This window comes from Corvus brachyrhynchos, unplaced genomic scaffold (genome assembly GCF_000691975.1).
Source record: "Corvus brachyrhynchos isolate BGI_N302 unplaced genomic scaffold, ASM69197v1 scaffold46, whole genome shotgun sequence".
NCBI classification, from domain to species: Eukaryota; Metazoa; Chordata; class Aves; order Passeriformes; family Corvidae; genus Corvus; species Corvus brachyrhynchos.
The window spans coordinates 6,587,339-6,601,308 of record NW_008238838.1 but is presented as its reverse complement, the minus strand read 5'-3'; the positions used below and the strand labels follow the sequence as shown (position 1 = coordinate 6,601,308).

Sequence of the window (13,970 nt, the reverse complement as noted above, 5' to 3'; positions counted from 1 at the left end):
GTGGGGGGGTGTGTGTGTGTGGCGGGCCACAGCATCCCTGGGTGGACACACAGAGCAGCCCCCCACCCCCAGCCCAGCACCCCCTCCCAACCCACCTGAGTGAGCCAGTAAGTGCATTCGCAGCCGCAAGCTGTCCAGGAACCGCTTCCCGCACAGCTCGCATCCGTATGTCTTCATCCCACTGTGCAGCTTCCTAGGGGAGAACAAAGAAGGGTTAGTCCTGAAATGGGGGGAAAGTGACCCAAAACAACACTAAAAAACCACCTGGTGCTTCCCGCAACCCACACATTGCTCAAAGTAAGTGTTGGCTTGAGAAGCACTGCAGGGAGGGCATGGACGGGGGGTCCCATGTGACTCCCCAGGACTGAGGAGACAACCCTCTTCCCATCAGTGTTTGTCATTGTTGCTATTGTTGGAGTCTTTTGATAAACTCAATACATCTGAAATCTGGAGTTAAGGCAAGGTCTGTGTTGGCAAACTCCTTCCCCATGTTCGGAGTGCTTTTGAAAAAGGCACTGTACTCCAAGAAAAAATCCTGACCACTTTAAGAGGTTGTTTGTGTGCATTTCCTACCAAATCCCAATTTCCATCCAAATTCAGCACGACACAAATCACAAGCAACAAACACAACCACCAGCTTGCAAACAGGAAACATGCCACTCACCGTTTCCTGGCAGCCCCAGGTACACACCGAGCTACGCCCAGGCGGCATTGCACAACCTCCGATTGCGTCTCCCACCCCACAGCGTGCTGGAGGGCTGAGCATCCCCCACATCCTGGCGACCAGGAAGGGCCTTTCTGCCCAGGGCACTGGCCACAGGCACTGATCACAGCAAGGGGTGCCAGGCTCGGCCACAGTGGCCAAACTCTGCGTTATTGCCCATTCTTTGCTGTGAAGACGTTGATGCTCCATCTTTGGGTGATCAAGCTCTGGACCAAGTGGAATGACCTTTAACAGGCAGCATTACAGGAGCACTGTCCAAGTCTACAACTATCAATGAACTCAACCTAATCCCATCTCTCTCCAAAGACATCGCTGCTGCCCCTGGCAGCCCCTCCAGCCCCATTTCCCCTCCCCTTTGGGACCAGCCATTGCTTAGCCCCCACCACCCTGCAGGGGAGCACCCTGAGGCTTGGTCCCCACGACAGCCTCTGCTGCTAAGGGCGCATGGAGGGACACAGTGCCCGGAACTAGCAGTTGCACAGCCCCGGAATGGGGGCTTGGTGCTTTATTTCACAACCTCCACTGGTGACAAATAGACTCTTTACAAAGCCACCTGGCTCTGGGCTGGACAGCCATGCTGATCAATGCCCCTGAGCCCCAAATGCATAGGCTGCTGCCCGCCAGCCCTCAGTCACCATGAACCACTCAGACCTATGGCTGGGGAGGACTCCGGACAGCAGCATGTGCAAAGTTTCAACATCAGATGCTGTAAACAGAGAAGTATTTGTGTGTGTTGAGGAGTAACACAGCCCATAGCTGCCTGCTGACCTCTGATCGCAGCCACCACTTATCATCGCGCGGCAGCAGGACGAGAGTATTTCTATTGCCTTGCTGCCAAAGACAAAACAGGGATGGTCCTGTCCAGGGCTGGATGTGGATCCTCTTGTGGGAGGGCTCAGCCCCAGCTGTGCAGGCTTGCGAGGACCATGTGCCTGCGAGCTCCCGCCGGACTTCCCCCGAGGTGTAAGTTTTATTGGCGCAAAGCTGCTGCTGCTCTGACTCCAAGCAGGATCACCCCTCACTGCTTCAGAGAGCCCAGAGCCCCAAACCACCCCTGCCCCATGGGGCTCAGGGGCTTGTTCCCTGGCTGCCAGCCCCACATCCCACCTTGCAGGATACTGAACAGCAGCACAGGAAGAGTCAGCAGGAGAAGACCCTGTGATGTTCAGCAGTGAGTGAATGTTGCAGAGCAGAAGGGAAAGGAGCAGGAGCTGGTTTCAACTCTCAACTTTGCTGTATAATGTAATTATTAATCAGGCTTGTCCTGAATTCACTGTGTCATAGCAGAGGATTAGGAGTCATGCACGAATTCAGGCCAAGAAGGTTTACAATCCAAAGGATTTATCCGCCTGGCAAAAATAAATAAAACACCAGCCTCCTGACAGGGCTCCTCTGCCAACGAGCAGCTCAATAAGTGACAACCTTCTCATTTTGCATTTTTAATTTGGGACATGCCTGTCACACTCCCTGGCTTGGGCTGTGTTCACTCCTGCACTTAACACCAGGTTAAAACCACTTTGTTAGGAAGAGCACTGCAAACTCCAGGTCCACACTGCTCCTTCTGAGGCCAGAACGCCTTTTTCCCAAATTACAGTCTAATTGAGAAGTACAACATGGAGGTTTGGGGGTTTTTAAAGTGAGTCTCAAGAAACAGAGAAACAGAATGACAAGTTTCCTTCCTCTCCATCTCCCAAACCTATGGCAAGCACGACCTCTTCTCCCCTCTTCCCAGCGCAGAGTGGGGCAACAATGAAATGAGGAGACCCCCAACCCCACGGGTGCCATGGTGCCCTGGAAATCCGCACCTGCTACTGCCCAGGGCGCTACGATATCCCCAAGTCACATCCTCTCTCTATTGTTTCAATGGGGCACAGGGGTGCTCAATGAGTAATTTAGTTGCAATATCTCTATCAACAAATTTTAGTGGCGACAAAAGTTTTCCGCTGAGCGCCTGCTTCTAGGACGTTCTTATCACTCGCCATCTTGCACGGTCCCTTTCAACAAGGTCTTAAAGCGCTTTATCTGCTCCATTTCCCGGTAGCGAAATATGATTGAAATGTTCTATTTCTGCTTGCCGGATTAAGGAGATGTTGCAAAACTGCACAAAAACCTGGCAGATGTAAGCAAGGTATTACGGCTGCTTGGGCTGTTAAGATCTGAGGAGAAAGATCAATATGTGCTTCTGAAGTTGTGCCTCCAGAAAGAGTGGGTGGGGGAGTGAAGGGCGTTATAATACATCCCAGTGCTCCAGTGCTGCCCAAACTCTGTGCCAAAAGATAAACCATGCTTTATTATTCTGATCTGAGGCTGAAATCGTGCTCCTTTCTGTTGCAAGGTCCCTACAAGCACATGAGCCGAGAAGGCGCCCATGGGATGGAGAACAGAGGCAAGCGGATAAAGCACCTTTTTTGTAAGAAGGGGGTTTTCCTCTAATTCCTACTCAGTGTCCCACTTGAACTGCATGGAAACAAAGTCAGCCAAAGCTTCCAGGCTGTGAGGTATCACTCAAGGATGCTCCTGCATAGAGGATGGCCCAGGGCGATGAGGATGCCCAGGGCAACAAGGATGCCCGTGGCACAGTGTCCCAGGGCTGGATCCGACCTTCCCAAGTGAGCCCCAGCACAGGGCTTTGGCTAGGGGCTCTCCAGGCAGAATGCAAACCGAGCTACACTCCCTCCCCGCCCAGCACCGGCAAACAAAAGCTGGGCGAGAGGCTGGCCCCTCGCAAGCTGCCAGTAATTAAAAAGGCCTGTAAATGCCCCACAAAAAGCACTTCAAAGGGACGGCGACTCCAGCGAGACTGCGTGGTGTAAAAATTATGAGTTTTCTCCACAGGGTGCTTTGTGTGAAAAGGCTGGGGTTGGTGGCAAACGCGGATGACCACTCCTCGGGGATGCAGGGGTTTGGCAGAGCATCTCAGGGTGCAGGAGTTTGGTGGAGCATACCAGGGTGTGGGTATGGGTGCAGCCCTGGTACCTAAAGACCACTGCAAGTGTCCCACTACCACCACAAGTAAATCTCTGCTCTGGCTGCTTAAAACCCTGCCTAAAATGGCCTTCTGCTGTCCTTACTTGAGGAACTCTTGTATCCCAGCCCCTCCCCACCACCCCTTTCGGGAAGCAGGAGGAGACCCCCTCCCCTCCCTCCGCCCTGAACAAGACGCATGGCTCTTGGCCGTTTGATTACTTTTAAGTGTGTATTTTCCCCCACAAACAGAGTGAATACAATGGTTAGGAAATTTGACAGAAAACTATTCCAAGCCATTTATTGCCTTAATGCGCACCTTTGTCCAACAGGCAGTTTTGACAGGAGCGATAAATTCCAAATTTATGTCAACAGAGCATATGTTGAACACCTCATTTCTGAGCTAAAGTGGCATGCTGCCCCATAAATCACCCTTCTGTTTGAAATGAAAGTAGATTACGGGCCCATGTTATTGAGCAGTTAGAGCCATAGTCATATAAATCAGAACTTTTAACTCCAGGCGATCCGTTCTGCAATTAACTAAAGGGCACTTTGTCATCTCCAGGCCAGGGCACAGCTTGGCAGGGTGGCCAGCTACCGAGGGGAGGCAAGAACCACTCGCTGCCGAGGAAAGGCACCGGCGCAGCTGAGGTTCACTCGGTACCTGTTGGAGCAGCGAGCCCCGAGACAAAGCCTGGAGCAGTGTGTGGCTGAAACACAGCCTGGCATGGGAGAGCCACGGCTGCAGGGGCTTGCACATCCCTGCCCACATCCTGCCCAATCCAAATTTTGGACACAAAACACAGTGGGGGAATTGGGAGGCTGCATGATACAAGCAAAACAGCTGAGTCCTGACCAGCCCAAAGCCAGGCAAAAGCATGCAAAAGTGCAGTGCTCAGAGTCCTGCACCAGAAATCTGTACTTGGGACTTCCACGGCAGTTTTTCTGCATCTCCCAATGCCCATGCATCAGGTCGAGATCCCCATTCCACAGATCTTCCCCATCCATCCTGCTGCATTTCCCTGGTTTGCTCCCCTGCATCTCCCAGGAACGCCATGCCATGGGATGGACGGGGGTCCTGCGCGGATGTGGGGCTGGCAGATGCTGTGGGCAGTGGGACCAGAGGATGCTGCGGGAGCGGGGGATGCTGCGGGGGCTCAGCCCCATGAGTGCTGGCGAAGGGTGAGGGTGCGAGGGGCAGCTCACACCCATGGGAATGTCAGAGCTATAAAAAGATTCAGACGTTAAGTATTTCCTTTCCTATAAAATATTCATTGCTGTGCACAAGTGCCAGGGAGCACAAACCTCCAGTGGTGCTAACTTTGTGCCACAGCAATAATGGAGTTTTATGGGAGCCTTCTGATTTTATTTATACTGGGCCACCATGGCAGTGCCCTGCCAGAGGGACAGCCGCCAGCCAGCACAGCCCCACCACGGCACATGTGGTGCACTGAACACTGGACAGCCAAAACGGGACCAGAGCCACTCTGCATTCCCCAAAAAACCTCCCCGCCACCCCCTTTCCACTGGTGCCTCCCTTGCCTGGGTAAATTGATATGAAACTGATTCATCCCCGATCTATTTTATCAAGATCAAGGCAGTGGAGCCACATCTTGTTTGTAGCGGGGACAGAGCAGGAAGCCAAGGTCAGCGGGCACCAAGCGGCTGCAAACCCCACATTCTCCATCATCCGACACCAGCATCACACCTGAGCTGCCAAGAGGGTGATCTTTCTCCTGACATGGCTATTTACAACACTCGGTGACTGATACCGGAGCGTGCGGGCCATGGTCCTGGTGGCTCAGCTCCTGCAGTCACTGCTCTGGCCTCAGCTTCCAGCCCGGTGGATTAAAATAGCAGGGAGAGCTATTAAGGACACGGGGAAGGGGGAAGGGAGCTGAGACCTTCCTTTCGCTTTAATAAATTAAGAAGAAAAAAAAAACTAACAAAAAAAACCTGCCCTCAAACCACCACTGCTGCTAAAAATAAGCAAATAAATAAAGAAATCTTACAGGAGCTGGAAATAAAGATTTTACTATTTCTGAATGGTTTAATATAAAAAATCCCAAACAAACAACCAGGGGGAGGGGACAGCTATCAATAGAGAGCACTGAAATTCCCTGCCCGTACAATATTTATACTTACCATGAGCTAATTTATGAGTTCAAACCAGATGCTGCGGAGTGACATCATTCCACATGATGCCAACACTTCCCCTTTGAAAAAAGCCAAGGAAAGGATCCTGCTGTCCTGCCTTACCTGAAAAGAACCAGGCCACAAACACCGAACATACAATTCCAATCTTTTTTTAGAGCTTGCCCACAACAAATGTGAACAAATGCTGCCAAAGGGCAGTGACTCTCAAAATGCACTGCTGGCCAGGGCCAAGCATGTGTGGAGCATCTCCCATCCGCTGCTCCCAGCATCCCACCGGAATGATGCCTTGAGCTCCACAGGTTGGGAAAAGACAAACTGGCCACAGCAAAAAGGGCAGCATACAGATTTTTCTTTTTTAAACTTATTCTGAGGTCCTGGTTTCAGATCTGTGTTCAATATTCATTATTGAATGGAATTCCCCAGGAGAAAGCTTTATCCATGTGAACATTCCCTTTGTGTGTTCCAGACCCCCGAGCAAGAGGGTCCATGGGCTCGCACCAGGTGGGACAAGCACAGATGGGAAGCCATCAGCTGTATCCAAGGGGTGCAGCTGGCAGAGGGAAGTTTCCCCTGTCCGTCACAGCAGGACCATGGGGGCACAGATGCTGCCCAGGCCCAGAGTTGGGTGGATCTGCAGCTTTCAAAAGGGGATTCGGAATGCAGCCACTGCACAATTTACTGAAGGTCCACTGAGTGATGGTACTGGGTGTCAGCAGCTTCTGCCACCCCAGGGGTTGGCCCTGCATCTCTGCTGCACTGCCTGGATACCGGAGACCGATGCAAACAGCTCCATGATTCCACACTGTCACAGTGGGGCTGGAGCGCTGAGCACCGAGGGGTTAACGCGTGGCAATGCACGCGGCCCTGCTCGGAATAGCCGGCGCTAATGCGCCGTCCAAAATCATCATCCCCATTCTTCAGGCATCTGGTGACAGTGACGTGCTGAGCACTGGGAGAGGAGCGCTTGCTGCTGTGCCGGGCAAACTCGGCCCCGGGCTGCGCCGGGCATCGTGGTGAGCCGACGTGACACGGGTGTCAGAGGCGTCAGGAGAGCACGGGGGGAGCTGCTTCTTTAAAATCATACAAGATCTCGACAAAACAGCAAAGTGACCTTCGTGCTGAGTACATCTGCCGCAGCAGCGGCATGATTATGCAGATGTTTTGATTCCTAATTCAGAAATAATAAGCGGTTCACAGATTCCAAGTTTAAAAATATATTCGTCATCTGGTTTCCGTAGCAGCACGTGTGCCATTGGAGCACCAGCGAAGTGCTGGCCTCGGCCACTCCTTCCTCCTGACCTTCAGGATGGTTGGGACACCTGGCTCTGAGCAGCCTGGGCTAGTGGAAGATGTGCCTGTCTATGGCAGGGGATTGGAGCTGGATGAGCTTTAAGGGCCCTTGCAAGCCAAACCATTCTGGGATTCTGTGACACAGGGAAAGCATTCAGCACGACGCATTGGATGCTTTCCAGAGACAACAGTCCTGGGATGGTCCAGGCAGCATCATGCTGCTGCTCCCCAGAGAAGGGGGAGCCTGTAGCTCCTGAAGCCCCAAGGAAATGGCAGAAGTCCCCATGGAGCCAAAAGCAGGGAGACAGGGGAAAGTGGATATGCTACTGGGGTGCTGGAGCACAGAGCAACTTAAATGAGGGGGAGAACTTTAGGGTAGGGGGAATTCTGTCTTAATTTCCACTCTCACCAATGACCCGACCACAGGGCTAAGGCTGGACATGCATCAGGAAGAGGGTGGTACCCACAGAGCTGCCGCAGGGATGAGCTCGGATGAGCCCAGGAGCTGCTTCCCTGCACTGAGCACTGCACCTTCAGGGAGTAGGAACAGCCCCCAGGTACCAGATGGAATCAATCCACAGCTTGGCTGCTCTGTTCCATAAGGGAGACATGTGCTTCCCACCCCTCACTTCCCTATGGAGATGCTGACGATGCCAATGCCCCTCCCTGGTGCATCCCTGGTTTCTGCCCTGGCTCACCTGCCTGGGAACTGCAGCCAGGAATCGGCACGAACCACAGACAAACGCTGCCGCTCCCATGAGCGGCCTAGATCCCGAGGAGTTTTATAAGGTAATCAAATATGCAAGAGATTCAACAAACTAATTTCAAGCACACACCTGGGGTCCTCTGATAATGTCAGCTGTGCCTATACAGTGCAAGGATTAAAATTTCATAGAGTCATGATTTCATCAGTTGCTAAACTACAAAGGATTAATTAACAGCCAGGGAAGAGCTCATGGCTTGGAAATACAGTCGTAAGGAAAATATCTATCTTGGCTCTCCAGATGTCAGCACACAGACGAATAAAGCTTTGATGAAAACACTTTCTTATTATTAGCAACTCCAAAATACTGTGTTTTTGTAGCTAGAATTAAGGATGCCCAATTCCAATCTGCCACCGCCTGGATCTGTGCATTGTCCTCCTTTCTGGAGGGACGGTTTGGGCTCCTGGGATGTGACTGTCTGGCACCCACTGGGGTTTTATGCCTGTATTTTGGGGACGGGCAGAGACATCTCCCTTGGAGAGGGGATCAGAGAACCTCAAGCATGCAGGAGTCCAGCTGGGGGTCTTGCCTTTGCTCTGTGCACACTGCCTGCCCTGTGCTCACGGGCTTCCAGATAGTCTCCTGAAGTATTCCTCATGCTGGCTGGGCTTCAGAAGTTTGGGAAGGAGAACAGCACAGTGCGATGGCCTCAGCACTGGCAGCAGGACTGGGGAGCAGCAGTGCATCCCCCCTTTCCCTGAGAAGATAAATTAGGGAGCCATCAGGGAGGGACAGGTGCAGCAGCCATACTGCTGTACAGGGGCAGTGGAAGTGTCTTTGATTAATGAAACTGTAACGCTGGGCTCTTACACAGTCCTTCTCCGCCAGGAGAGATGCCCTCGGACAGGCTGGAAACGCCTCCCTCCACAAGGATTCCCCAGAGGTTTCTCCCAGCCATGGACTGGTCTCCTCCTGTCCTCCGCCAGTGCCGCTGCCTTTGCCCAGGTCTGCGCCGCCTCCTCAGGAGTTCCCGGGGAGGACAAAGAACTAATTATTTCCAATTACAAGTTGGGAAGTGAACATTATGCACCTTGTCAAGGCAGCAAATTAATGTATCTGCACTGCACTGGCCTTTGGGGAGAGCCCCAAGTGCCCAGGGTGAGGAGGTGGCAGCAAAGGAAGCACCTCAGCAGCTCAGGGACTGGGGCCACTGCTGCCCATCTGACTGCGAAATCTCCCTTGGAAAACATGTATTTTTGGGAAACACCATGGAAATGGGAGGTGTCAAAGGAGCTCGCACAGGCTGAGCGGAGCCGTCAGCACTGCACGGTGCAGCACACAGGACCGCATTGCATGCACCGTGTCCGAGCTGGCTTTGCTCCCAAAACCACACAAACATCTGCGCAGAGGGAGCGAGCGGCCGCTGGCTGGAGTCACGCTGGAACCTGTCATCTCATGGCACAGCTATGCAGGCAGATGCTGCTGGCTGCTGCAGGGCCCCACACCGGGGCACAGTGACAGGGGCACGGCACTGGCAACTCTCCCCTGCAGTTTTACCCTCCTGCACTGGTTCCAGTACCGGTGCACCAACAGGAAGACGCTGCCTCAGCTCTCCATAATTAGTTTTGCTCAGTGTACAACATGTTTTGCTGAAAAATAAATAAATACCTTCCGGGCGAGCCAAGCTCTGAGTGGGACGCCAGCACTGACAACACACTCCACTCCCCCTGGCCCCGGCCAAAAGTACGCGGCGTCCCAAACCCAGGCGTTGCTGAGCCATCCTGGCACCGTGGGACCTCCCCAAGGAGGCTCGCTCACAATTAATTCATTTATGAGCAGCCTCATCCCCTCCCCAACATGCACAACAGGTTCCATGCAAATTCGGGAGCTTTTAAATTATACCGTTAATGAAAGCAAATAAAGGCAGTTAAAAGGCAATTTGCTCAATTGGTGTTAATATTTAAGCACAGCATGTGCAAAAACGAGATCGCAGAATTTGGTTTTTCCATGAGAAAACTTTTGGTCCCGACTTTCCTGCAGAAAGGATGGAGCACGCCAAGGAATGCTGTGCCCAGGATCAGGTCTGGAGCCCCCTTGGCAGCAGCCAGCCAGTCTGTTTGTTAAGGAAATGTCCCCCGTGTGCCCCAGCAGCTCCACAGTCTCTCCACGACCTTGGCAATTCCTCCTCTGCCAAGGAGTGCGACTGCGACCCCCTCACACGCCGGCATCCTCGCAGCCCTAGTGCCTCCCTGAAAACCTTTCCTGAGGGCAGCCCTGTGGGAGCCCTGAGCTCCCCCTGTGCCTGTGGGACTTGAAACACCTGTGGGAACTGGGGCATGGGCAGGTAGAGGTGTCATGGGTGTCACTCCCAGCACTGCAGCCCCAGCGCATCCCTGGCTCAGCATGTCATTGCCACCACATGTAAAACGACACACTGGGAACGTGGTGGCCGCTGTGCCAGCAAACAGCAAGGACAAACCACCACCCAGCACGAGCTGCCCTGGGATACCTGAGGTACAGCATCCCTGCCAGGCACACTCTGGTCACTGCTTCCCGCACCAGAGCGTGATGTTGGTGTCATAACGGTAACAAATTCTCAAAGAAAACTGGAAACAGTGACCTGGCACCAAACTATCGCAGGCAAAAGTGGCTGATGCTGCCCCTCAGTGCAGCCGCACTCCTGGCCATGCTCTGGCTCAGGGGTTACGATGCTCTCGCATAAATTCGCTTTCAAAACAGGAGCTGCCGGTGAATGAGACCTCGATTTCTAATGGTTGGAAATATTTTGTACACTCTGCTGCTCCCTCTGTACCCCTTTGTCGGGGCCGAGGGCTGACGGCTAAAGCGGGTACCAAAAGACCATCTGTAGCTCCCGTCTTTACAGAGAAGTTTAAATAGGGGGATGAATGAGCACAGGAATTAATGAATGATAAAGCCGTATGGTCCCAGTCAGCCTCCTACGCCGGAGTTTTTAACCACAAATCCAGTACTCGCCTCCAGGTTCCCACCCGGTTTCCCTGCGCCAGGCTGGGGGAAAGGCACGTGGGAGGGAAAATCGGGGGTTTCCCCAGAGCCACCTGCAACTCCCCTTGATAGGGAGGGAAGTGAGAGGAGTCGGCTCTGGGGCTCATCCATGTGCTGGGTGGGGGTCGCAGTGAGGGCACCCTGGGGTCTCACACCAGCAAGGGTGGGCAGGTTTTGGATAAGTTGCCTGGGCTGACCATGCTGCATCCACTTGGCCAGCCTTTGCAGCATCCCCCCACCTCATCCATTCAGGACAACTTAAAGATGCCTGGTAAAAACTAATGAACCTGGAAAGGCTGAAGGGTGTTTCAGGTGAGGAGTCAAAGTGAGGGTGTGCACAGAAGCATGTCCATTAGAAACCAGCTCTACCAAAAAAAAGGTAATAAAGAGAAACCCAAGGCTTAAGGAACAGAAATTAGGCCTGCTCGCCAGTGCCAGAGAGAAGATGCTCCTGCTCACAGTACTGGCTGGCTGGAGCTTAACAGGTGACATCCAGGAAAAGACAAAGACATGGAGAGAATTGCTGCCATTGCTTATGGAGGGCTCCTGCCAGCCCAGGCACACTGACAAGTCAAACCCAGGATCAAACACCCCAAATCGGTTCAAATCCTGTTCAAGAATCGGGGTCTGCTGGGAGGGAATGTTTGTCTCCAAAACAACCCAGAAGAGGCAGAGGGAGCACGGAGCAGTACTGGAACACTACTTGTATTTTAAAAGCTGTCATGTGTAAAGCATTAGTGGTTTTGAAATTGCATTCTCAAGTTAATTAAATAGACAATCTTTTGTACATAAAAAGTGAAAGCACACAATCAAAAGCTAGGGAAGATGAAGTATCTTTTTGGAGCAGGGTGCTGCCTCTCCTTGTCCACTTCCCCGATCCAAGCATCCCAAGGGAGCCACTGTCCTGGTGTGCCAGCACAGTGCCAGGGAGGCTGTTTGCTCTGTACTGAAGCTCAGCTGCAGCATTCAGCATCCCCAAACCCCATGCCTGGGCACTGCACTGAGCTGTCCCGTGAGTCCATTTTCCCACAGGAACCACACATGCTCCATTCAGGGATTTCCTCTGTACAGGGACGTTTGCTGGCTGACGGCGGTCGGAACGCCCGTGGCAGTTATCTCCGCTGCAGCAGATGACCGACCTTCAGTTTTAGGCAGGAGGTAAAGTTCACCATCGATTGGACTCACCATAAGCTGTTGATAATTACTATTATCTCTGAGTTAATCTTGTGAGAGGTCAACAGTTTTATAAAAATCTTGCAAGCTGTATCTTTTACCTCCCAACTTCACATCTGGGTCAAAAGGTCAATTAATGCAGCTTGCTGAGTTGGGATTTCAGAAAAAAATGTCTGCTCCCACCCCAAAGCCCCACTGGTGCATGGGGGACAGGAGCAGGCACCCACCCTTGCACTGGCAAAGCACCCAAACTCTTGGGCTGGGAAGCTGAGGAGAATTTTCTCAAGTCAGGGCTATCCCATTTCATGAGCTGAGCTGGGGTTGGCTGCTTGCAGACTGAGGGGTTGGGGCACATCCCGAGCACCGGGATGCAGCCAACGGGCCCTCTGTGTCACAGTGCCGAATGCACGGTCCCTGCCTCGCGGCTCGTGGCACAGTGCTCTGAAGATGCCAAACCCCCCCCGCAAAGTGCTGTGTGTGGGCAGCTTCCTCCCTGCCCAGGGTGCACAAAATGAGTGCTTAAACTCCTGGGCTCCACTCCCACACCTACCCATGGAGGTGGCAAATGGAAGCAGAGCAGAAACCTTTGGAGGGGCCGGGAGAAGCCCCAAAAATGAACAAAGCTGTGAACCACACCCTGATCGTACCCGCCTCCCTGTGCTCTGCATCACCAAATATCATCACTGCTGTTATTTTACCCCCCTGACAGGATGCTGCCAGGCAGCTCGGGGCAACATCTCACTTGGGGAACAAAAAAATCCTTTAGTGCTGCTGCAGCCCCTCCCGTGAGCGCAGCCCGGGCCCGCGGAACATTGCTCGACTGCTCGGCAGGCAGGTGTCATAAACAAGCAGGCACATGGCAAACATATCGATTTCCCGGAGCTTATCGCGCAGCAACCAGCGCTCAGTTACCAGGCTACTTTAATATGTAATTTACGGTGAGAAGGGAGAGAGGGGCTGAGGGTGGCTGGAATACTTACTGTGGGATGGACAGGGAGGTGGAAGGTGTGAGCAGGAGGGAAGTATGGTGTCTCCTGCCTCCAGCCACCCTTAGTATTTTCTAACTATTAAAAAACCCCAACCCCTCGCTGCTGCGACGAACTGTTTACACAGATGCCATTAATCTTCTTCTGTAACTGTTTATGCTATGAAAATACAGTCTTAGCTGGCCGGGCTCTCCATCTCCTTCATTTAAATGCAGATGCTTAATTTCTGCCAAAACAGAGCCCACCAAAATTACCTCCATCCACTTCTGGCGCTCAACTCACCTCATCATCTGAGAACTGCCTGTCAGAATGGGGAAAAGGTCAGAGCCTGGAAAAGTGGGAGAGAGGTGGCATTTCAAAGGCTCCTCCTCTCCAGCCTACATGGGACCAGACATGAAAGCCAAGACCAAAGCCCAGCCTGAGATAATGCTCCCTACCTGCGTCCAGTCACCCACCGGGAGTGGGGATGCTTGCCCTGACTCGGCACCTTCACCTACCTGGGGAGGTATTTTGCCAGCAAGCTGTTCCCCCAGCCCACCAGCAGGGTTTTGGTGGGGAAGGAACCATCCGGTCTCCCTTCTGACCCTGTCCTGCATCCCAAGGTATTTTGCAGATGTGACCCTCAGGGGAGGTTGGTGTTTTTAGAGCACGATATTTTAAAAATCCTTCTTGTACAGTGCCTCTCAGTAGATCTTTTGGAATTTACAAGATAAATACTGGTAATTTGATTCTTATCTTCTTCAAATCCAATTCTAAGGCAATTCTGTGTAAAGGACACTAATTATAGCCCAAGGGGAAAGAAAAGGTAACCCATCAGCGAGAACACACTGGAAACGTTTAAAGGGGTAACGTTTAAAGGGGTACAGGGCACTGAAAAGTTAAATAGATTTCAAATCTGCTCTTGCAAGAACAATAATTTGTTGGGAGAAAATGATGCTCAGCACCATT

At 52.5% G+C, this 13,970-nt stretch overlaps 1 protein-coding gene across 1 annotated transcript in view; it reads right to left on the bottom strand.

Moving 5' to 3' along the window:
- Positions 1-13,970, bottom strand: part of ZBTB16 (zinc finger and BTB domain containing 16) — a 53,621-nt gene that overhangs the window by 26,536 nt on the left and 13,115 nt on the right. Inside the window, exon 2 of the mRNA XM_008636947.2 lies at positions 96-193. Within this exon, the coding sequence (XP_008635169.1) occupies positions 96-193 (98 nt within the window). The remainder of the gene's footprint in view (positions 1-95; positions 194-13,970) is intronic.